The 23,618-nt window shown below is 43.8% G+C and overlaps 1 protein-coding gene and 1 pseudogene across 2 annotated transcripts in view; both read right to left on the reverse strand.

Moving 5' to 3' along the window:
- Nucleotides 1-332: 332 nt before the first annotated feature.
- LOC143275650 (importin-5-like) overlaps nucleotides 333-23,618 on the reverse strand; it is a 96,045-nt gene continuing 72,759 nt past the window's right edge. For both annotated transcript variants that reach the window (XM_076579901.1, XM_076579902.1), the window contains 5 exons: nucleotides 23,206-23,280; nucleotides 11,637-11,781; nucleotides 5,335-5,563; nucleotides 3,878-4,019; nucleotides 333-2,974 (listed from right to left, as the gene is read on the reverse strand). In XM_076579901.1, the coding sequence (XP_076436016.1) occupies nucleotides 2,891-2,974; nucleotides 3,878-4,019; nucleotides 5,335-5,563; nucleotides 11,637-11,781; nucleotides 23,206-23,280 (675 nt within the window). In that variant the 3' untranslated portion in view covers nucleotides 333-2,890. The remainder of the gene's footprint in view (nucleotides 2,975-3,877; nucleotides 4,020-5,334; nucleotides 5,564-11,636; nucleotides 11,782-23,205; nucleotides 23,281-23,618) is intronic.
- On the reverse strand, nucleotides 19,185-22,984 carry LOC143275209 (uncharacterized; annotated as a pseudogene).

Below are 23,618 nucleotides of genomic sequence, written 5' to 3' on the forward strand. Positions count from 1 at the left end.
GCAAAATAATGTTACAAAAAACCTCCCCAAAATAACAACACAAATCCATTTTGATAGTAAACCAAATAAATGTAGACAGAAAAAAGATAGCTGCACTCTGGCAATGTGCTCACTCATGAGAAAAAAGAGCAGCACAAAGTTTTGACAAAGTGTAACAACACAATAATTTTAAGTCCCTGTGAGGAATCAGGAAATCATGTCTATGGCAAACCTATAAGTCTTTGTACTCAGAGGCAAAAAGGTTTTTTTTCTGTTCAATGTACATTTTCTTATCACTTGGAATTTAGAGGACGACTGAACTTCCTTCACCAACAGAGTACAAGACAATCCACTCAACTTCAGCTGATTTATTGTTCTATCACATTTCAAGCATGTCAATTCATAATGCCAAGTAATGGGATAATTGATAAGAACAGAACAACCAATACAACAATGACAATGAGGAAAACGATGATAAAACTAAAAGAACATTATTGATAAGAAGGAAAAACCAAAAGGGGTTACAAAAGGAAATCCTGACACTACAAATGATGACCAACAGCAGTGGAGTGATGACAGGATGGTCTACAAGACACAGACATTTCATCAACACACTTAACCATGATGTTTCCTGCAGTGCAAAGAAAAAAATGATGTTGCTTATTGTCCAGCACTGAACCATATATCAGGACTGCTCAACAAAAATCTCAACCCATCAACAAATCCCCATCCTAATGGATCATTTTCACCTGTGTGGTCCTAGTTTTCAACAAACTTGCATAACCTAAGTGGTCACATGACCACCTACATGTCATGTTACCTGTTTTAAGTGGGAATTTGACACAATGTTTAAAACTGAAACAATGCGACCAGGCTTCTTTTAAGTTAAAAGTCTTGAGGGTCCTAAAGACTCTTTTAAAGTAATTCTACTGGATCCCAAACTTCATTCAGAGGGTCACTCTTATGCTACAGGTTAAAATCAAATCTGCATTGCTACACAAAAAGGCAGACTGAAGCTCTGATTCATGATTTTCACTCTTTTTATCTCTTTTTATATGTTCCAGAATTTTTTTTAAAGAATGTTCAAGGACCCATGAACATCGGACATGCATAGAGTCCTTTCAGAGACACATGTTTTGACGGCGTTTGAAACGAAACTGTGTCACACAACATGAACTTCGCCAACATCTTCCCAGGCCACAAATGTCTGTGGCCCAGATGTGCAAGCCGAGGAACACAGCAGGGACCTCACTGATCACTGATGCTGTGCTGTCACAGGGTTTCCACACACCTGACCAAACAAAATTACATCATTTTTCCTGCCCTTTTCCACACCAGAATGAAATTTCTTCCATATCAAAAACAAAGCCTAACTGAATAAGATAAATTACTACACCACTGATGATAGAGATGGGTGGATATCCAATTATCAATGTTAATTTTTTTTTGTTACCAATTTTTGTTTTTTCAATGCATTATTGTGGTCAAGAGTTTTCCCAGAATGCTAAGACTTTTCCACACCCTGAAAAGCAAAACATTTTCACAAGACTTCTAGCCCTGGAAATGATTCTTTTATTTTCCAAAGACTTTTCCAGACTTGAATGACTCAGTACGAACCCTGAACAATACAGTGCACTGGATCTCTCTAGTCAGCTGTTTTTCAACCATGTTTTTCCGTGGGTGTTTTGTCATGTGACATGCTCGACTCTGGAACAGTTTTAGTGCTGGCGTTGCTCCAAAACAGTTTTGTCATTTTAAGGAGGGGGTGAGTGTGGGGGGGTCGCACATGTGCTGTGGTGTGACATGGTTATAACCCCTGTAGGGTGATTATGAGGAGTTAAGGAATCTTACATTGGGTTTGTGGCTACTTACCTTAACACCTGTCATTTAGCATGTTATCTCTTACTGGATGAATGTGATATTACCTCTACGGTTATGTCACAACCACCTGATAACTATGACACCTACCACCTGTGTGGTCAAGTAACCACCTGAGAGCTTGTGCATGATTCTGTGCACTCCACTGTGTTATGTTACCATGTGTGGATTGTTCCCATGGAACGCTGATGCCATCACCTCCCGACAGAACAATGATCAGCTACAAATGAGGTGTTCCCCGCTTGGGTCAAACACTACAGGCATGTTTAAGATGCCTTGAAATAAAACTTGGGGCTGAACAACAGGGTCAAGTCCAACGACTGTGGTGTAGCATGTTCCTTCCCACTCTCATCACTACACACGCACAGGTCAGAGGAAAACAGACCGGGCTTTTCACATCTGTCAGGTCTCCAGGCTGTAAAAGTCAACTGTCTCTAAATCCTGTTGTAAGCACACCCGTGTCTGTCAAGTCTGGGTTCAAACACACACATACACACATACAGACACCTATGTCAGTCCCAAATATTACAGACACAACCTCTGCAGTTAAATCCAATTGAATGCACACACAATATACCATGAAGTCCCAGATACACACAAGTTTTTAAAACATTCACCAAGTCAAGATCTGCAGCCCAGTCATGCATGCCGCATACAACACTCATTGAGTCCAGTCATATCCACACATCCCCCCCCCCCCCCCCGGCATAACCCCCCCACCCCCTCCCTCCACATGATCGTTCCCAAAATAGCAGAGAAAGCAGCATGTTCCAAGGAAGAGGGAAGGAGGGGTTGGGGAGAGGGGAGGCAGGAACCAGGAATAAGTTTGAAGAGAAAGGAGTTGTTGCATAATGTTCCATCCATTCAGCCCCCAAACACCTGGCCATCGCTAGTCCCTTCAGTCACACAAACACTCCTGTGAAGCCTTGTTCAGCATCTGATGGTGATCTTAAGTCCTGTCCATGATGTAGGATGGTAGAGGATGATGTAGTGCACCATGGTCAGTGCTCCAGTGCAGGGCAGTGAAAGACGGTTACTTGGAGAGAGCGTCAGACAGCGCCTTCTGTTGGTCATGTGAACACTGAGCAAGGCACGCCTGGAACATCTGCTCGTTCGTCTGAAAATTAAAACACATTTACCCTATACAATGTAAAAACTAAGTGTAAAATGTGCATCTGAACACTTACACGATAATGTAATGCATAACCCTGCACAGACATCGAACCACTTACCACACTAATGTATGTAAGTACATACACACAAAAACATTACACACAACACTCATCATCCATCCCAATGTCTAAATGATGCACATCTCATATCACATTACACACAGTTTGGTTGCTGTGCGGTGGTATTTTCATGTCCGTTCTAGTTAATTCAGTATCCACTATGATGTCAAGATTTTTTTTTTCCACAATGATTATTCCCAGCTTGGTATTGACAGACAAAGTATTTCTAGAGAAAATCCATTTGTTAAAGTTTACCATGGATGGACACACAGACAACTGAAACACTGGGTTATTACATAGACTCACTTTGTTAGCACAAAAGAGTCAAAATCCTTTTGGGATTAGGTCTTTTTCAAAAATAATCAATTTACTTATATTACTTTAAAATTCAAATTCAGGTGGAACATTTTGCTTCTGTGATTTATCACTAACAGAAATAATTTTTGTTTCACGAATACTGTGAGCCAAAATTAAAAACTTTTACAAACCTGGATAATTTTTAAAGACTTCTAAGGACTTAAAAGGCATGTCATTTTTTATTTTCTTTACCAATTCTTAAAACTTTCAAAACTCCGACCTGCACATGGTTGAATAGACATGTTATAGATCCTGTAATCCATGTCAGCATTCGGTGGGTTATGAAAACAAGAATATAACCAGCATGCACACCCTTGAAAATGGAGTATGGCTGCCTACACGGCAGTACAAAAAGATATACATTAATCCCAGTGGTACATATCATGAAGATGGGAGTTGCAGCCCAGGAAGGCAGAAGATCCCTGACTGACCTGCACTTGACGCACGATGTTCAACAGACGCTGGTACACGTCCGACGTTGTCTCCAGAGTCTCCTGCATCACTGTGGAGGCGATGATGGAGAAAGCATGCGGCAGGTTGGCTCCGTTTTCACCCAGGACTCCTGGGTGGTTCCTACATGGAACAATTCACATATCTTATTTGTCCATATTGGAATGGTTCACATATCTTGTCATTCCCACAAAGAATGATTCATGTATCTATCATTCCTATAGGGAATGTCAATATATAACTAACATAATAACTTGCATATCTTTTATTCCTACAAGGAACATTTTGCATATCTACCATTCCTACACTTAACAGTTTGCACTGTCTATTCTGAAGTTCACCAGTTTGCATGTTTGTTATTCTGGGTTTTTTTTCCTTTTCACGACCAACATCAATTTGCTGATGAAGGCGTGGTGGTTGGTGCAAGGTTGCTTGTGGTGGGAAACCTGAATAAACCACCAACCTTTTGACTGCACTGTTGATGAACAGTGTATCTCCTGAATCATTGTTCACCTACATTTTGACATGCGCTGTATGTCCTGATATGTTCGTTCTTTCTTGCCTCGCACTGCAGAAAATACAGCCTGCTAACCATAGAATTTGCTCCCTTGAAAGCCCTTTCTTTCCCCAGTACCATAAGCCAAAAATATTCAGCTCATTATATCTATCGTGAAAGTTTTGCAAGTTTGTATGAAGCTCAAGTTGTTTCCAAAGCCATGGATGCATGCAGACAAACCCTAACACTTGAACTAGCATTGGAAGAAATCTTTCAAGATGCAAATAGTAGAGATGAAGATTTTGGACCAAATGAGATAGAACTGCGTCAAGATGATGCCGATGACCGATTCTGACATGGAGGAGGCATTGCTGCATGACAAAGGGTCTGAAACTAATGACAAAGCTCAGCTGATTCAAGATGTAGGTGGATGTTCACAAGGTTTGTCAGTTTATTATATGCTTTCTCTTTGTTGTAACAATACATATAACTGCATAGTGTGTTTTGAATGAGTTAGCTGTGGCAAGTGCGTGCGTGCGTGCGTGCGTGCGTGCGTGCGTGTGTGTGTGTGTGAGAGAGAGACTGTTACTATGTGTGTGACTAACACTGGGCGCGGAGGCATTGCCAGCTGGCTGGCTCATTGTTTACAGTCACAGCGAGTGTCGGTTGCCTCTTTCTGTGTATGGTATTCCTTCCCCAGTCTGTACTGGTTTGTGTGTGTGTGTGTGTGTGTGTGTGTGTGTGTGTGTGAGAGGGGGGAGGGGCGAGGAGATGATGTTTACAAAACTGAAGTCAGAGAATGATATACAAAATTGTACGCCAAAATTACTTTGTAAATGCAACACTTGCAGAAGTGTTTATGTGTGTGTGTGTGTGTGTGTGTGAGTGCACGCGCGCCTCTCCTCTCAAGGCTTCTTAATTACGGGGACAAGGATGACTTACGCTTCCAACAGATCACAGACGTAGTTATAAATATGGACAGCCTCATCCACATCCTCAGTGACAGGCAGCCAGTGCATCAGGCGGGGAATCAGGTCATCAGCGCTGACTTTTGAACTGTTGTACTTGCAGATCTTCACCACGGCTGAGATGGCATTTTCTGTGGCGTTCACATTCTCTGGTTGCTTGGACTCGGAGTGCTCAATCACGCTCACAAGGCGAGGAATACACTCTGTGGGGAAAAATGGTCAAAAGGTTAACTCTTTCCTTCCCATTTTTCTATGAACCATTACTTCCCTTGTTCCCAGATTTCTATGATACATAGGCTCCCTTCATTCGTGGCTTTAGAGAAGAGAAAGAAAGTAGGAAACATTGTATATATTTTGGAGACTTTCAGCCATGTGGCTGACTACAGTACACTACGATTGTCATATACTGTTGTGTAGAACTGATGTGAAAAGTTGTCTGTGACCCTGTTGACACTTTAAGGTGACATCTCTGGTGACACTCAGGTGTAAAACAGGTGACTCTGGGGTCAAACACAATGCATACAAAGACGTACCACATGCAGGACAAGGCTTTACTTGCAGGATGTGCACATCATACAGGTACTTACCGAGTAGTGCCTTACATGTATCTCAGTGCCACACTGCTAGTCATATCCATGAAAACTGTCACAATTGTCACCGCTATTGTCCTTACCACATGAATGATTTGAACATATGCCTTTCACTACACAAGCAGTTAGAATTCACATATAATGGGAAATAATATATCAACAGTTTGCACATTTTGATAATTTTTTTCACGTCAGGATTCACACAGGTTTTTAATAACACACACACACAACAACTTTAAAAGCCCAGAATTTTAAACCTACTGTGTCAAAAACCGAGATGTACGGCACAGTATTCTTTGTGCTGGCTTATGCCCCTTGAAAAAATCATCAGCTTCATAGACAAGAACTATGATATTGTTTTGGAAAGTCTCTTTGTCAATTTTTTTTTTTTTTTTTTCATTTTATCATTTTACTTTTAAAATCCAATTCAAGTGGAACATTACACTGCTGTGCTTTATCAATCACTGACAGAAACAAGCCAAAAAAACTTTAAGGCATTATAAAAAGGCTTGTCATTGAGTAAAATCATTTCTTTTTAATTCTTGTATGCATTTGATCACATATTCACTCAATTCATTTCAGTTCATAGTACTCTAACCTTGCTGAGCTCGCTTTCTGTCATGGTCTAAGTTTTGCACACTCCCTCTGTTGTTCTAACACATAATCTTACCATGTTCCTGCACTTCCTGACACAAACCACCTTTCAGCTAGCACCCTCAGACTGAATACAAATGTCAGTGTTTGGAGGGGAGGGTGATAGAAACATGAACATACCGTGCATGTGCACCCCCAAAATTTGAGTTAAAAGTCAAAAGGTCCAATAACCTTTTATGGCCACTGGGGTCATGAATTCATACCCACTGTGAGACCTAACCTCCCTTCCACTAAAAATGGAGCAAGGCTGGATAAACAGGAGGGTAACAATAGTTACACACATCTAAAAGTCCACATATATACACAAGACATTGAAGGAATAGCAGCCCATGAACAAATAAAGAATGAAAATAGGTAGGACCACAGGCTGGCCGAGAAAGCGTGACCAAAACTGACAAAATTGCTGATTTTCCCATCATAATTTTACAATGAGAAACATGTATTTAATAATAAAAAATTATGTCAATAAAAAGTTTGACTCTTCTGCTTCACATTTTTTGTGTTGATTTGCTTGAAAAATCGATATATGAAAAGTTATGGAGCGTTAAACATGATAGCGAAAAGTCGAATCGCAATGCCGTCGGCTCCTCACACAGCCGAAGGCCAGCCGGTCGAAGTCTGCACATGTTCTGTTCACTCTCCATTCGCCAGTCAGGTAACTCGGTCAACCTATTAATAACGCATACCACTGGAAAGATGAAACTACGCGCTAACCAATGGTGCAAAGTAAATTCTGATAATGTTTCAATCAGTCAGTGTAATTAGAGCTTCAAGAATATGTGCTATAGCAAGAAGTCTTAATAAATAAATAAATTTCCAAATTTTCAGAACACCTTAAAAAATCTCCCTGACATCGTACAAAAAACTACTAAACATCACTGGAAAGCTCATTTTTTCATGAACTCAAACCTACATTCCATTTATTGCCGAGTTCTGCCAAAGACGCACGATTCTAATTTGCATACAACAACCCCAACGGGTCACATCCACTGTTTTCACTCACGAAGGTGGACACAGCTGAGGATGCGACGAAGCACATGTAGGCACAAACAATGGGGGAGATTTATGATATTGACAGCAAGATCGACGCATATCTCGGCAAGTAATCAACAGATTTCTCATTTATTGATGATGTTTGATGATAATATATATTATTATTGTGACCAAGCGCGCTATGCTTGCTCCAACACTATCCACACACAAACTACAGCAGACGACGTTTTCCCTCCTAACCCCCGCACAGAATGTGTGACGTCACTCTGCTTACATCATTTTGTCCTGGCCAGACAGCCTGCTGACGGCTCGACCAGTGTCGCGTCGCGGTACGTCATTGGCTGAGAAGAAACTTGTGTTTCTGTTCCAAAGTATTTAATTAATAGCTCTTTTGTCAGATCAGTAAACTACAAGTATTATATACTGGCAGAATCGTCGCAATTCCATCTTTAAGTCTGTTCCATTTATGTTTGCCTACGTTGAACTGATTTAACGCAGTTTGTAATTTTCAGCGACGAGCTCGTTAAAACTGACCCTGTTCAGTTAACTTAAATTAAGATTATAAATTTATCTTAAATAACCAACACTTCATTTTATACTCATTACAAAGTAGGTGTTGAGCTCTTTCTTTTGCAACTTATCTGACGTAAATCGGTTCAGGAATCATTTAGAAATCTGTCACTGAACACCTTTAAACAAACACAATTGTCATCGGATTCTCCGTGATTAGTGACGATCTGCTCGCAAGCACAAGTGACGGACTTTGCGGTCCGCTAAACTTGCATAAATTGGCACAGTGAGGGATGAGTGGTCATTTCATACCTGGTCAGTCATCTGTGCTTTACTATTCACTTGTGCCGACATGTTGTGCTTATGACATTTGTTTGTGTCATTCCAGGCACTGTCTTCTCCTAGTTGTCTTCTTCTCATTACTTCTTCTTAGTCTTCTCCTTTAGTTTATAACTATTGTAAATAAACCAATAGAAAACCCCATTTGTGACTGGCCTCTATATGTTCCTGGCCTGTGCGTGGGATCTTGTCTATCCTTTCAGTTAATCATATTTAGTTAAGTCTTTTGTGCTGTACCCTATTAGAACCACTCGGGACACGGCTACATTATGATTGTATTTGGCTTAGGAAAGAGGCTGGCTTAGGAAAGAGGTGTTTTCAGTCACTTGCTTGGCCTCATTTCCGAACGAAGGCGCCATGAAATTGGGTCAGCGGGGTACATCGGATTTTCGAAGATTGCTTGACAAATATTCATTCCTAATACCTAAACATCCTGGTAGTTCCACTCATTAGATATTTATATGATTGCTGGATTTTTTTCCTGGACTACATTAGACTTCTTTTGGTTTGTCATTCATTGAGAAAACATTAATGAAAAAATCAAGAAAAGATAACTCCTGTCAGTCATTCGCACTTGTGTCAGAAACAACTGAACGAGACTATGAATATGATTTTCTAAGACACCACACACACACACACACACACACACATACTCACACACAAACACACTGCACACAGAAAACCTGACCACTGAAATGAAAATTAAATGACAAAGAAAATAAGGAGACCTGAAAAAGGTAAAGACAAAAGAAAATAATAATGATAATGATAAACAAGAGAGGCAAGGCCTTCAAGACTCACTTGTGATAAATTAAGTCCCCTAGCATTAATTACAGAGTAGTTTCCCTTTTTTACTATCTGCACCAAAACGTTTGCAAAATAAAAAAAAATCCATGCTTAGCAAAAGAAGTTCCTGTTTGAACAAAAAATGATAACGATGACTCCTCTTGTTGTTGTGTCAGAATAAGAGGTCAAAGTGCCAAGTTTAGAGAATACAAAAAATATAAATATAACAGTAAATGCAGTTTGCATATAATTAGGCTTCTTTTTTAAAATTTTTTTTGTGCCCATCCCAGAGGTGCAGTATTGTTTTAAACAAGATGACTGGAAAGAACTGAATTTTTCCTATTTTTATGCCAAATTTGGTGTCAACCTACACAAGTATTTGCAGAGAAAATGTCAATGTTAAAGTTTACCACGGACACACACACACACACACACACACAGACAACTGAACACCGGGTTAAAACATAGACTCACTTTGTTTACACAAGTGAGTCAAAAATGATAATAAATAAACAAATACATAAATGAATATATAAAAGAGAACTTCACACACACACACACACATTTGCTCAAATGTTTGTGCTGTAAAAATTCATGTGCACACACACACACACACACACACATATATATATATATATATACTAAGTGAAAACGGCATTTTGAATTAAAATTTTAAAGTCAAGATTATGAAGTCAGTCATATAAAGTCAATGGTAAAGCACATGTACATTCCACTTTTTTTTTTTTAATTAAATTTTTTTTTTTTTTTTTTTAATTAAAAAAATTTTTTTTTTTACTTAGATGATGACATTCTGGAGAGGATGGAATCAAATCTGGTCCCATCAGGAAGAGGACGTCCTATGAAGCTGCCAGACCTTCAGCCTTCAGTGTTGCTGCAGGGACTTTGCTCAAGATTCCACTGACACCAGCACAAAAGACATGCAGCCTGGACACTTCACACAGCAAGGAGAAAAAGAAGCTGTTTTTTACGACGACAAATTTTACGTTGGAGAAGTCAGTATGTTGAACAAACTGGACCAGCTGGCCCTAGTGCAGAAATCATAGTCGCTGATGAACCACCGTCCAAAAGGTCACGCTTTGTGCCACTTCATCTTGGGCAGTCATCGTGCACTGGAGAACCGTCAGTCACCAGCAACAGGGACACTGCTCAAGATTCCACTGACACCAGCACCAAGGACATGCAGCCTGGACACTTCACACAGCAAGGAGAAAAAGTGGCTGTTTTTTACGACGACAAATTTTACGTTGGAGAAGTCCTTGAAGTTGTATCTCCAACAAGAGCCACAATAGCATTCATGACCAGCTGGGGAGACAGGAATGCATTCAAATGGCCAGATGCAATTGATTGTGATCCAATCGATTCAGAATTTGTCTTAGCCTGGAACTTGGACATGTTCAGCACTAATGGGAGAACATGGTGTGTGAAGGAATTTGATGCAGTTGTCGAGAAATTCAGGGAGTGGAAGTCAGCATAAGTTTCTTTTTCATATATATAGGTATATTTCAGACAGATATATGCAACTGTTATTCATAACAGGTGAGAAGGTTCCTGAAATAGTCAAATGTTATATCAAGTTGGTGTATTTGGGAAAGAAAGGCAAGTGCTGGAGAGAGTGTCTGGTGGCGGGGGTGGGGTAGTGAGAATTATTCAATTTATTTGTCAGAAACAATGCATGACATTACTTTGTATGCATGATAGTTGGATAAGTCAGATGCAGACAAACATTTTGATATGTGAACCATCTCTGTAGGCCAATTAGAAGTGGAGATGCAATGATATGCTGTGGTGTGATTTTGTGTCACACTCGCGCACTGTTTTTTCACTTCACAAGTTGCAGTTATAAGGGTCATTAAGTCGTCTACACTTTTTGTTTGTGAAGACTGTAGTTTTTGCAAAAAAATCAACAAACTCTAACTAGTGAGTTATGCGTCTGAAAAAATTTTCAGGCACATTCGGAAATTTCCTTGCCTTTGGCGGGGGTGTAAAATTGGCTTTTCGTCTCATTTTGTGATTTTGACACATTTTAGATGATTTTGCTGATGAATAAAAATGAACTGGATTGTTATACACTCAATGTTTTTGTCTTTTCTGTTTGACAGTAATATGAAAATGATGTAAAATCAGTCCAAGCACTGTCAGATACATAGCGTGGACACATGGCATATCTAAAATCAGTTTGTATCGCAAAACGACGCAACACGCACATATACAAAATATTCAAACTGGGATATCTCAGAAACTATTGGAGATACTGATTTGAAATTTTGCATGTGTTCTTTCCTTGTTATTGCCTTCAATATGAGATAAGCAACAGCCAATTATATTTCACTTGAAAAAATGAGTGGTCTTACCTAATGAAAAGCATGAAGAAGTCGCAGCCTACCTGTGCAGATGTCAGAATACACAGCGCCCCCGAACTGTGCCATGACACCAATGCCGTAACAGGCGGCCTGTCGCACCTCCGCCTGTTTGTCTGTGATGTACTCCACCATGGACTGCAGGAAGTAGTTCTGGTAATTGGCCGACACCTGCAAATATTAATTTATTATTGAGACATCTTGCAAAAGCATATATTCTTGAAGCTCTATGCACTTTACAATAGCACAAAAAACACTCACTCAAACATTCCACACAAACATATGCATATAATTTGAAACATAGGTAAGAGAGAACAATTAAAAGAGATCATAGTCATTGAATAAATCAAGAAATGTATCAGATATAAAAGATAAAATGGAATAATGATAACAACAATGCAGACAATTGTGAAAGACACACACAAGCATGCATGCACATTCATTCAAACACACATGCGCGCACACATACGCTTGTATGCACGCACACATGCATGCACCAACAAATGCAAGCATACACACAAACACACACACACACTACTCACTCACTCATATGAATGACACTGACACACACACACACACACCTACACGTACATACACACACGAACACAAATCAACAATCCAACAAAGAAAACTATGACATTACATGATAAAACAGTTCCTGCTAAACATTTTCTTGAAGAAACACTGTACATAACATCTACAGAGTAAAACTGTAGATGAAACAAATGTTGTTATTTTACTGTATTATCTGTGTTCTATCCTGCTGCTTTGCACTTTGTTGTGTTGAATTGTATTGAACTGTGTTGAATTGTGATGTACTGTATTCAGGGTTCCCACAACAGTCCTTACAGTCATGCCCTGTGTCATCAACTGGACCTAAAGCAACAATGTCAGGGCTCCCACAACAGTCCTTACACTCATGCCCTGTGTCATAATAATAATAAATAGATTTTCTATGGCGGGATATTCAGCACCAATGCTGCTCAAAGTGCCTTACATCATAGTTGACTATAAACATGCCTTAAAAAACATATCAACCGCTATCTGACAATGGAAAACATCCAATGTGTTCATATGAATGCAAAAGCACACTAATAATTATAAAAGCTATGAAATAAATAAGGCTTAGATTAAAACAAAATGCATTTTATAGAACACACCCACGCACACACACAAGATATATAAATGTCCCTCCCTTACAGACACACACACACTGACAGGAGGAGTTTGTATTATACTCCATGTTTGGTGATACATATACTTAACATGTCAAACTGATGCAAACTAGGCCTATCGGTTTGCTCTGCTTGGCCAAATTTCACGCGGCTAACAGTGAAAAGACGACCCGTCTTGCCCGGTCTGCTCTTAGCCAATCAAACGCCTCTAAAAGCTATAAGCGCTGAATCATTCCGTGGCCATCAAGAAAAATGCCCCATGAGAACCACGGCGGAGACGTGGGGATGGACGGGCGAGCATTTGAGTTTGACATGGTAAGTATATATATCACCAAACATGGAGGAAAATACAAACTCCTCCTTTTGGTGTCATATACTGTGCCATGTCAAACTGATGCAGAATTTAAAGCAAATGGAGGAGGGCAACGCCTAATGGTTCATATGGGGAGCACTTGTAACCGAGACAGCAGTGTTAGCAGCGACAAAGGAAATCCCCTTGGAACCCTCAGCCCTGGTCATACGGAAATCCCTGAGGTAGAAGTTGATGAAGGGATTCTCAGACCACCAAAAGGCTGCCTCCAAGACATGCTGCAGTGGCACTGAGTGCTGGAAAGCAGCCGAAGGAGCTATGGCCCGCACTTCGTGAGCTCTGGGATTAAGACAGCTGATATCCCTGTGAGAATGAGAGTAGGCTCTACGAATGACTTGGGAAACCCAGCGGGAAGTGGTGCCTGCAGCGATGTCTTTCTTGTCATTCTCAATGAGGGAGATGAGAAGACGCCTCTGAGAAGAATGCCTGTGGCGAGACCTATCCCAATACATGTAGTATTTGAGACACCTAACAGTGCAGAGATGCCTATCCTCATTATCTTGGGCAAGAATATCAGACAAAGGTCTGACCCTCAGAGAGGGGGAAGGGACCTCAGGGTCTTGGTTCTTAGCCAGAAACTCTGGAAGGAAACGAAGAGTGATGGAACCATCTCTGTGGAAGGCCAGATCTTGTGGCATTCCACTAAGACCATGAATCTTGCTTCTACGACGGCCTGTGGCCAGCAACAGAAGGAAAGTGGTCTTGAGGGTGAGTAAATCGAAAGGAATAGTCCCCAATGGCTCGAAGGACTGTTTTCAAATGAAATCCAGCACCAGGAACAAGTCCCACAGGGGCACTCTTTTGGGGTTTCTAGCTTCCTTCAGAGAGGCGCACCTAGCCACCTCTCTGAGCAGGAAATCCGCTTCAAAGGCGGGACCACCTAGCTGTTTGATAGTGGTACAGATGGCAGACCTGTACCCTCGCACAGAACTAGCAGGTTGAGAACCGAGGAGCAGTGAGCCAGAAAGTTGGCCAGCTGCATGCTTGTAGGGTTAGTAGGGGGAACGTCCTGAGCCGTACACCACCGCAACCACGTCTTCCAGCGAAAGTCATACAAAGTCTCAGTTCCCTCCCTCCTTGCTTTGGTGACTATGGAGAGGAGGTCAGAGGAGGCACACCCCTGGGTAAGCGCAGCCGACACAGAGGCCGACCGAGGGGTCAAAGACTTCAATGGTGATGCTGACAGTTCCGACCGCACAGCAGCCACGCGTGCAGGTGGAGCAGTTGAGGATTGGAATGAGGAATCCCCGAACAAGGCTGCCTCAGCAGATGAGGTTTGGTTTCGAGTTTCAGGGGTGGAACATGTGTCAGGGACTGAAGGTCCAGATACCAGGGCTGGGCTGGCCATTTTGGTGCAATGAGAATCAGCTGCGGGTGTTCCAATCTGGCTTTCCGTGTCACCTTGGACAGAATTGGAAAGGGAGGAAACACATAGGCAATCAGACTGCTCCAGTCTAAAGAGAGAGCATCCACTGCCCACGTTTCCGGGTTGGCGACCAGAGAGACATAAGTGGGAAGTCTCTTGTTGAACTTTGTGGCAAAGAGGTCTACCATCGGCTGAAACCACCATTCCCACACCCCCTGAAGGGTGTCCTTGTCCAGGGTCCACTTTGTGTGGATGACACTCTTGGACCTGCTGAGAGCATCTGTCAAGATGTTGGCTTTTCCTGCCATGTGTCTCGCTGAAAGTGCAATGCCCTTGCTGTGGCACCAACGGAGGAGAGCCTCAGTCCGCAGGGAGAGGTCTGCCGAGTGCGCTCACCCCCTTTGTTCACGTAACATGCGACCGTTGTATTGTCCGTGAACAAGCGGATGGTCTTGCCAGTGGCCTCCCCCATGAAGTGCAGGAGAGCCCTGTGAACTGCCTCCAGTTCCAGAACATTGATGTGGCATAGGCGCTCCTCTGGGGACCAAGTCCCTGCTGCATGGAGTGAGTCCATGTGGGCTCCCCAGCCCAGGGAGGAGGCGTCTGTAAAGAGTGCCACCTGAAGAGTAGGTGGGGCTATGGGCACCCCGTGTCCGAAGAGGGGTGGTTAGCCACTCTGATGTCACCTCGAGGAACCACTCACCCAGACATATCAGGGTATCCCATGGCTGAGTGCTCTGGGACCACCGTAGCCTCAGTGTCCTCTGAAGAGGGCGCTTGAGAACCCTGCCCAGGGGAATGAGAGGTGCCATGGACTCCATCATGCCCAGGAGGGAAGAAAGTGTCCACGCTGTTGCTTGGGAGGAACGGCGCAAGTGGCTGAGGAGGCCTGCCAGACGGTCCCAGCGATCTGGCGTCGGAGAGACTATCATGGACTGCGTGTCGAATCTCATCCCTAAGAAGTTGAAGGACTGACTTGGGGACAGATCGCATTTCTCCTGGTTTGTGAGGAAGCCCAGTTGGGAGCAAAGGTCTAGAAGTCTGGCCGTATGACTCTGGCACAGGGCCTGCGACTGGGCCAGGATAAGCCAGTCGTCCAGGTACACACAGAGACAAATGGATTCCGACCGGACGATGGGCACCAATTCCCGCACCACCTTGGTAAACAGGAAAGGGGCAAGGGACACACCAAATGGGAGGGCCGAGAACTGGAATACCTTGCCCCTCCACACGAACCTCAGGTACTGAGGGGATGCCGGATGGATGAGGATATGAAAATAAGCATCTTTCAGATCGATAGAGGTAGCCCAATCGCCCTGTTGAATGGTCTCCTGAATCTGTGCCTGTGTGATCATCTTGAATTTGATTTTGGGGAGGAATTTGTTGAGGGGGGACAAGTCCAAGACTGGTCTCCACCCTCCTGAGACCTTTGGAATCATGAACAACCGGCCGTAAAAGCCGGGGCCTGGGTCCGAGAGTTGAGATATCGCCCCTATGAGGAGTAGGTGCGATATCTCTTTCTCTAAGATGCTCTCCTGCTCCGTTGAGCTGGGCACATAAGGAGGAGGAGTGGATCTTTGAGGGGGGCGGTCCTCCACCCAAGGCAGCATGTACCCCGACTCTAGCACCGATACAATCCAGTCACTGAGTCCCAGAGCACACCACTGATGTGCATGCCGGGACAAGTTTCCTACTTGGAGGGGCTGAACGACTGGCGGTGCTGAATCGGGGCCCAGTCATTGGGGGTGCTGCCTTCTGGCCTTGGGCATGGCCAGTCGACTTGGACGGACATGAGGTGGTTTATTCCTCTGCCGCTGATTCTGTGCATGCCGCTTTGACTTAGGTGGTGTGGTATATGGAGGGGCCCTGGTGGCCGGTCTCTTCAATGGGCTAAATATGAGGCCACCTCCCTGTTTGTCTCTGCCCTGTGGCTGAATGTTAGAGAGGCGGAGAACGGCATCACGCCGAGCTAGCACAGTATTGAAGTGAAGGCTGGTAACTGTGTCAGCAGCTGCCGTGAGACCAGATGCTACCCTATTGCCAAAAGTGTTTAACCTCTGGTCGGTGAAGAGGCCCGGCGGGACAGAGAAAGGAGACCCCGTGTCCTGATTATCCGGACGCTGTTCCCACAGCTCATTGGCCCTGTGGAGGAACGCGTCAAAGAAGGTATAAGCTGTGAAAACCTCGAGGAGGCAACGGCGGGCCAATTTGTCCCACTCTGCTAACGTTTTAAAAGATAGAGTAGCTGAGGTGGGGAAGGTGGTGCGCTGTGAGACCAACATCCTGTCCTGCGCGGAGGGCTCCGCTTCCCTATAGGCAGGGTGGTCCTGTGTGTACAAGGACCACACACCGCCCTTGGAGGAATCTTTAAGGAACTTGCCCAGGGAAAAAGCGCCCGGGGCAGAGAGGGACTCCCTGCCTGGAGGAGGGATGGAAGCAGCATCCCTGACAGTGTGGGCTGGCTTATTAAGCCATTCCTGCGCCATTTCTGGCACTCTGAGTCGCCTTGTGGTTCTGGAGTGAGAGTCACATGGCCGAAGGAGGGTTAAGGGTGACAAAGTCGCCTGAGGGACTGATTTGGCATGCGTGACCCTATTGGGGAGGGTCAGTTAGAGTTCGGCTAAGTCCGAGTTTGGTTCAGGCTGGTCCCTAGGGAGGCGTGGGCTCAATCTGTCCCCGTGGGATGGGGGTGAAGAGTGCTCATCCGCTTGTTCGTCCTCATCCGAAGACAGGGGCTCCCACTCTTGTTCGCAGTCCATCCCCTGCTGGATGCCATCCCAAGTGGATGTACCCATGGGGGCGTCCTGTGGGCTGTGGTCAGCCCAGCGGGATGAGCTGGGACGATCCTGAGCAGGGACCATGGCCGCAGCTGTTATGTCCTTGACACCTGAAGCGGATGGGGAGCGTGTGGACCATAGGTCCAACCACGCTTAGGATGGTGGGTGCCACACCTTCTCAGTGAGGGCATCCCTGGATGCAAGAGTGACCCGTGAGTGCTGTGAGGGGACAAACACCCACTGATCTCCCTGTAGGACCGAGGGCTGGGTAGGTGGGAACTGCAGGCTCCCCTGGGCCGAGCTGGGCCCCTCGGCAGCTGTCAGTCCTGACAAGGAGGATTTTGTGACCGTGGAGGTCACCTGTGGGTTGACAGAGGCCCGATTTGTGGACTGAGTGGCAATATTGGTTGAGGAGCTCGACCTGACCGATAAGAAGTCGATCCCACTTGTCGGGGCTGTGTGTGTCACCCTGTGAGATATGCTGGGTTGGGTCCGGTGGGGAGCGGACAAGGGGTTGGCCCCTGGTCCTCCCGGCAACCCAGCATGCACCATATGTGTGCCCCAGTATGGGTAGAATGGGGGTAACCACCCATGGGCACCAGCCATCCTGTGACCCCAACCCTAAGGGTCACTGGTGCCTTGACCTCCATGAAGGGAAAAACCTGGCCAAGTCGGAGTCGGAGGGAGGTCAGGTCTGACTTGGGTGTCACCCCCGCCAGAAGACGAGTGGGCGGACTGCCCGGAACCGCCTCACATGCGCGGGCCTCCCCCAGCAGGGGAGACTGGCCGGATAGTGGGAAGGTGGCCATGTGCCTCGAATACCCTCCTGTGGGGAGACTAAAGTGGCTTGGCCTGGGGTGGGCAAAGTAGAGGCCCCCCCCCCCCCCCCCCCCCAGAAGGAGGTGGGGGAGGGGGGTCGGCAGAGGAGGGAGGAGGGTGAACAGCAATGGGCAGGCATGAGATTGGGAAATTGTGATTGAGTCTGAAAAGTGGGGGCTCCAGTGGGGGTCCATGGGGCAATGCCCCTGGTGGGGGTCTGGGGGCAAAGCCCCCTGAAGTTAAAGGTTTTTCTCAATTTCAAACCATAAAATCTGCACTTGCGGGCCACCAATGCTGCTGAGGTATTCCAACCCACAGAAGACAAAAAATCAGTCAAATTCTTCCTAACCTGAAGTGTTTTTGCTTCCAAACCTGTAAAGTCAGCCTTGGGGGCATGATTTTCAAAATCTTGTCTCATGTGTGTGTGTGCATCATGATTCCTGCCGTCGTGGGATGGCATACGAGGCATGGTACCCGTGCTTAGGCACCCAGCGAAAATCCGATCCCCAACAGAGAATGGAAAGACAGGATCGACTTACAGGTAGAGAAAAACGAACAAATCGAGGGGGCCGAGTCAAATCGAGTACACAGAATGTAAGAATACATTAACACAAGCCGCATGCGGCAAAAAAAAGGCCAAATGAATATGCTTAATAGCCAAAAAAAGCGTAAGATGAGACAGAGTGTAAACCTGACAAGATGGCGTGGAGAGCCTTGGCCAAAGGAATGATTCAGCGCTTATAGCTTTTAGAGGCGTTTGATTGGCTAAGAGAGGACCAGGCAAGACAGGTCGTCTTTTCACTGTTAGCCAAGCAGAGCAAACCAATAGGCCTAGTTTGCATCAGTTTGACATGGTACAGTATATGACACCAAAATTAACTATCAACTGCACTAAAAACAAGATTGCATAAGAATTAAAATATTTCTTATTTTCTAACATTGAATTCTGTTTGGACACACTAACATGCCTACACACTTACACATGCATACCAGAGCATTGTAACCTCACAAACATATGCATGCACCCCCCCCCCCCCCCCCCCATTAAAAATAACCAGATACAAAAAATGACATCATCACATTTAAGACCGAAACTACATAAAATACACAATGCATTAAAACAGGACTGTAAAAATACTAGCACAAAGATACTTGCCAACAAGCATACCTTGGTTTAACCATTCCGCCCAGAACAAAAATGCTTACGGAAAAGGTAAGTTTTCAGATCTGACTTAAAGGAATGTAGATCAGAGGAATTTCTAAGAGATGAAGGTAGAGAGTTCCACACTTGGGGAACCTGAGCTCTGAAAGACCTATTTCCAGTGCATTTGAGATTAGTCCTTGGAACTTTGTAAGCAGCTTTTCAGAACTGGATCTTAATGTTCTATGCGGTTCATATATTTCCCATACAGAGGAGAGATACAATGGAAGAGACTTGTCAAAATGTTTGAAGGTGAGTGTTGCTAACTTGCGGGACTCAAATGGAAGCCAGTGTAACTGATTCAGCAGAGGTGTAACATGATCAGATTTCTTTTTGGCGAGAACCAGTCGTGCAGCATTGTTCTGGATTTTCTGTAATCTGTTGATGGAGGAAGATGGTAAACCTGCAAGAGTGGAACTGCAGTAATCCAGTCTGAACAGGACAAATGAGGAAACCAACTGAGCCATATTTTTCTCTGTTATGTAGGGTCTGACTGAGGCTAGCCTTCGGAGATGAAAATTACATGAGCGACACAAGAATGAAATTTGGTCGTTCATAGTCAAGGTTTGATCGAGATATACACCAAGGTATTAGGCTGATGTTTGAAATGCTACTGAAGCAGGGCCAAACATAACTGGGTCCTTTTCTGCTGCCTTAAGACGAGTTAGGTCTCCTGCGGCTAAGAGTTTGGTTTTGTCTTCATTGAGCTTTATCTTGTTTTTGTCCATCCATGTTTTTTTACATCAGCTACACAAGCTTCCAATTCAGTAATGACTGTTTTAAAATCAGATGGTGGAGTGGCTTTTTGTAATTCTGTGTCATCTGCATATTTATGGTAACCAAATGAGTGCCTTTTGAAGATGTCAGACAAAGGTTGAGTGTACAAAGTGAACAAGATAGGCCCAAAGACTGATCCCTGAGGGACACCAAACACAAGAGGAATGTTTTTAGAGGTGCTATGTTTTACTTTAACCTTGAGTTGACGATTTGAAAGATATGAAGAAAACCATTTTAAAGCAGTAGATTTAATGCCAAAAGTAGTGCTAAGACAACTGATAAGAATTTGGTGGTCAGTTGTATCAAATGCCGCTGACAGATTTAAAAATGCTACTACAGATGTAAGTCTTTTGTCTGTGTTTGAGAGGAGACTATCTGTGACTGAAAGAAGGGCTGTTTCTGTGCTATGGCTTTTCCGGTAAGCTGACTGACAAGTTTCAAGCAGGCTGTTTTCATCACGATGTTCCTGGAGCTGATGTGACACAACTTTTTCAATGATTTTAGAAATGAAAGAAAGATTAGAGACAGGTCTATAGTTCTTTAGCGGATTTGTGTCCAAATTTTGCTTTTTCAAAAGAGGGGTGACAATGGCCAATTTAAGACAATTACCAGCAGTGCCTGACTCTAGAGAATGATTAATAATTCTGGTGATCAAGGGGAGAAGGTCATCAAGACATAATCTGAAAAGGTTAGTGGGCAATGGATCAAGGTCACAGTTCTTACTTGGAGATTTAAGAATAAAATCTCTTCCAGCTTTTTCAGAGACAGGTCTAAAACATGTCATTAAATTTCCTTTAAAATCATTAAATCGGTCCTCTGGTGGGCTAGCATCCAGTTCTTGTCGGATGTTTACAATTTTGTCATTAAAATAATTACTAAAAGCATCAGTCTGGAGACAGTCAGTTTGTTGGAGCGCCAGATATGCTTCGCCTGTCGTTCTTGATGCTTGGCGGCCCTCAGTTCATCAGTCATCCAGGGAGCAGAGGGACAGTCAGTAACAAGGCGAGTGGAGAGAGGGGTATGCTTGTCCAGTATCTGACGGAGGCCAGTGTTGTATGTTGTCAGGGGAGATGGGCTTGAGTCAATTCCATCCATGAAGGTTTTGATGTCAGCCTGGAATACCTCAAGGTTAATCATCTTTGTGTTCCGTGATGTAACAAAATGTTTTGGTCGCTTCAGTCTCCTAAAAGGGATGTCATAAAGAACTGCCATGTGATTAGCAAGAGCCAAGTCTATGACCTTAAACTGGGGGGTGTAAATGTTCTCTCAAACCACAAGCCAGTCAAGAGTGTGACTATGTTTATGGGTTGGTTCACATATTAACTGTTTTAACCCTTGGTCGTGAAGTAGAGTACGCAACCATAGTATATCTGAACTGCTGGTCTGTTCATAATGAATCACCGGTAAAACTAAAGTCTCCTGCTTCCAGGTTGTATTTATCCAGGAGATCAGAAAACTCAGTAATAAAAGTCTGGGTGTTACATTTATTGTCGACTAGGTAAGGGTCTATATATGCATATAATATGGCACATGGAACTACTGCACTCAACCCTTAATGCTACACCCTCAAATGATGTATAATCAAGGGGTTTGAAGGTACAAATATCCTGAATATAGCTTCTCATAATGGTTGCAATACCACCTCCCTTCCTAACTTGTCTAGGGAATGATTTCAATTTGTACCCTTGCGGCGTAAGCTGCGCTATATATGATTCGTCTCCCTGCTCATACAACCAGGTCTCAGTCAGTATGGCGATGTCAAAAGCATGGTCAACAATCACATCGTGAATATAAGTGGCCTTCTGTCTGCATGACTAAACGTTCACACACATCAGTTTTAGATATGATGGGTGAAAGGGTAAATCATTTGACTGTAGATTCTTCACAGGGATTATAGGAGTAAGATTAAAAGAGTTTACTCTCACTCTCACCTTATGAATCATGTGTGGTTCGGGATTTGAAATGTTGGTTCCACCTTGAGCAACACACATTATTTTCCTCTTCCGTACTCCCCCCCGACAAGATCGTTTTTTACGGGGGAGGTTGTAGCCAATGTTCAAGTCTTTGAGACGTCGTATCACATCATGAGATAAAAGAGTGGTGCAGAGTGTACATGCATGGCGAGGCACGTGCAGTGTTGATGTTTTGCACTGAAAACTGTGGGTGTTGGCCATACTTCAGCAATGGCGGACGGTGATAGGAAACTGAAGCCCAGAGCAAAAATGTCCAAACAGTTTAAAAGCACATGGCACAGGATAAAACCACCACATTAAAGGTATGTCCATCATCAAACAGTCTGACAGATATAAACATGATTTAAAACGCAGAGAATAAAACAATCACTAAAAACTTGAGAGAGCAAAAGAGCCTGCCTGTCAGGCGACTAGTCCGCACTCAGACTGGACCTAAAGCAACAATGTCAGGGCTCCCACAGCAGTCCTTACATGTCCTGTGTCATCAACTGGACCTAAAGCAACAATGTCTGGGCTCCCACAAGTCTGAGTGAACAAAATTCCATATTCTTTCCAAAAACCCTGCATTACATCTTCCTAGACCCCAAAACAAAGTTCTAAACAAACATGCATGAACACACATACAACATAAATACCACACACGGTGAGAGGCTGTGAGAGACAAGACGGGGAGTGCGAGGTGTTCAAACACTGTCGCACAGAAAATTCTGTCATAGTTCTTCACATTTATCTAATTTCCATCGCTTCAATTGTCTTTGTTTTTCTTTGTTTCTTGCAAAATCTTCTTCAGTACGGTAGGTGTTGTGAAAGGTAAGATTCCAAGACTTCCAAACCTTGTTGGGTAAAATTATTTCCATGTCTCTTCCAGCCCTGGAGATGGTCTTCCTATTTTCCCATGACTTTTCCAGACTTCCATGATTCTGTAGGAATCCTATATATTGTATTGTATAGTATTGCATCACTTTTGTCACAACAGATTCCTCTGATATGCATGCATGCGTGCAACGGGCTGAATTCACCTCTGTACGTGTCCTTTCCTAAAAATTATCTGTTTCTCTTACTTTGACACATGCACCTCTGTCTGTCTGTATCCCCCCCATTGCCCCCCATGTGTGTGTCAGTGTGCAAAGGACTGACCGGCCCGCAGTGTTCCAACACATCGTCCCACACACAGAGCGCCCACTGTCGGTCTGCCCACGGCCTGTCAGCACTCTGCAATCAAACAGCCACACATACATCCTCATCATCAACACAGAATCGGTTTTCACTTTTCTGCTGGATGTATGGCCACAAACACACAAACGTGCACAAATAAGCGGCTATTCACACATGCACACTATACACACACATATTGAATCACACACACATACACAAACACATATACTTGCACACACATGTGCACGAACACACATACACGAACACATACACCTGTACACACACACAAAAATTCCAAAACGCACACATACAAACATACTTGCACACACACACTATAAGTAGAAATGTTTGCACATGTATATACATTTTCTTTTTATCTTTAACCCATAAACAGT

Source organism: Babylonia areolata, chromosome 30, assembly GCF_041734735.1.
Source record: "Babylonia areolata isolate BAREFJ2019XMU chromosome 30, ASM4173473v1, whole genome shotgun sequence".
Lineage (NCBI taxonomy): Eukaryota > Metazoa > Mollusca > Gastropoda > Neogastropoda > Buccinidae > Babylonia > Babylonia areolata.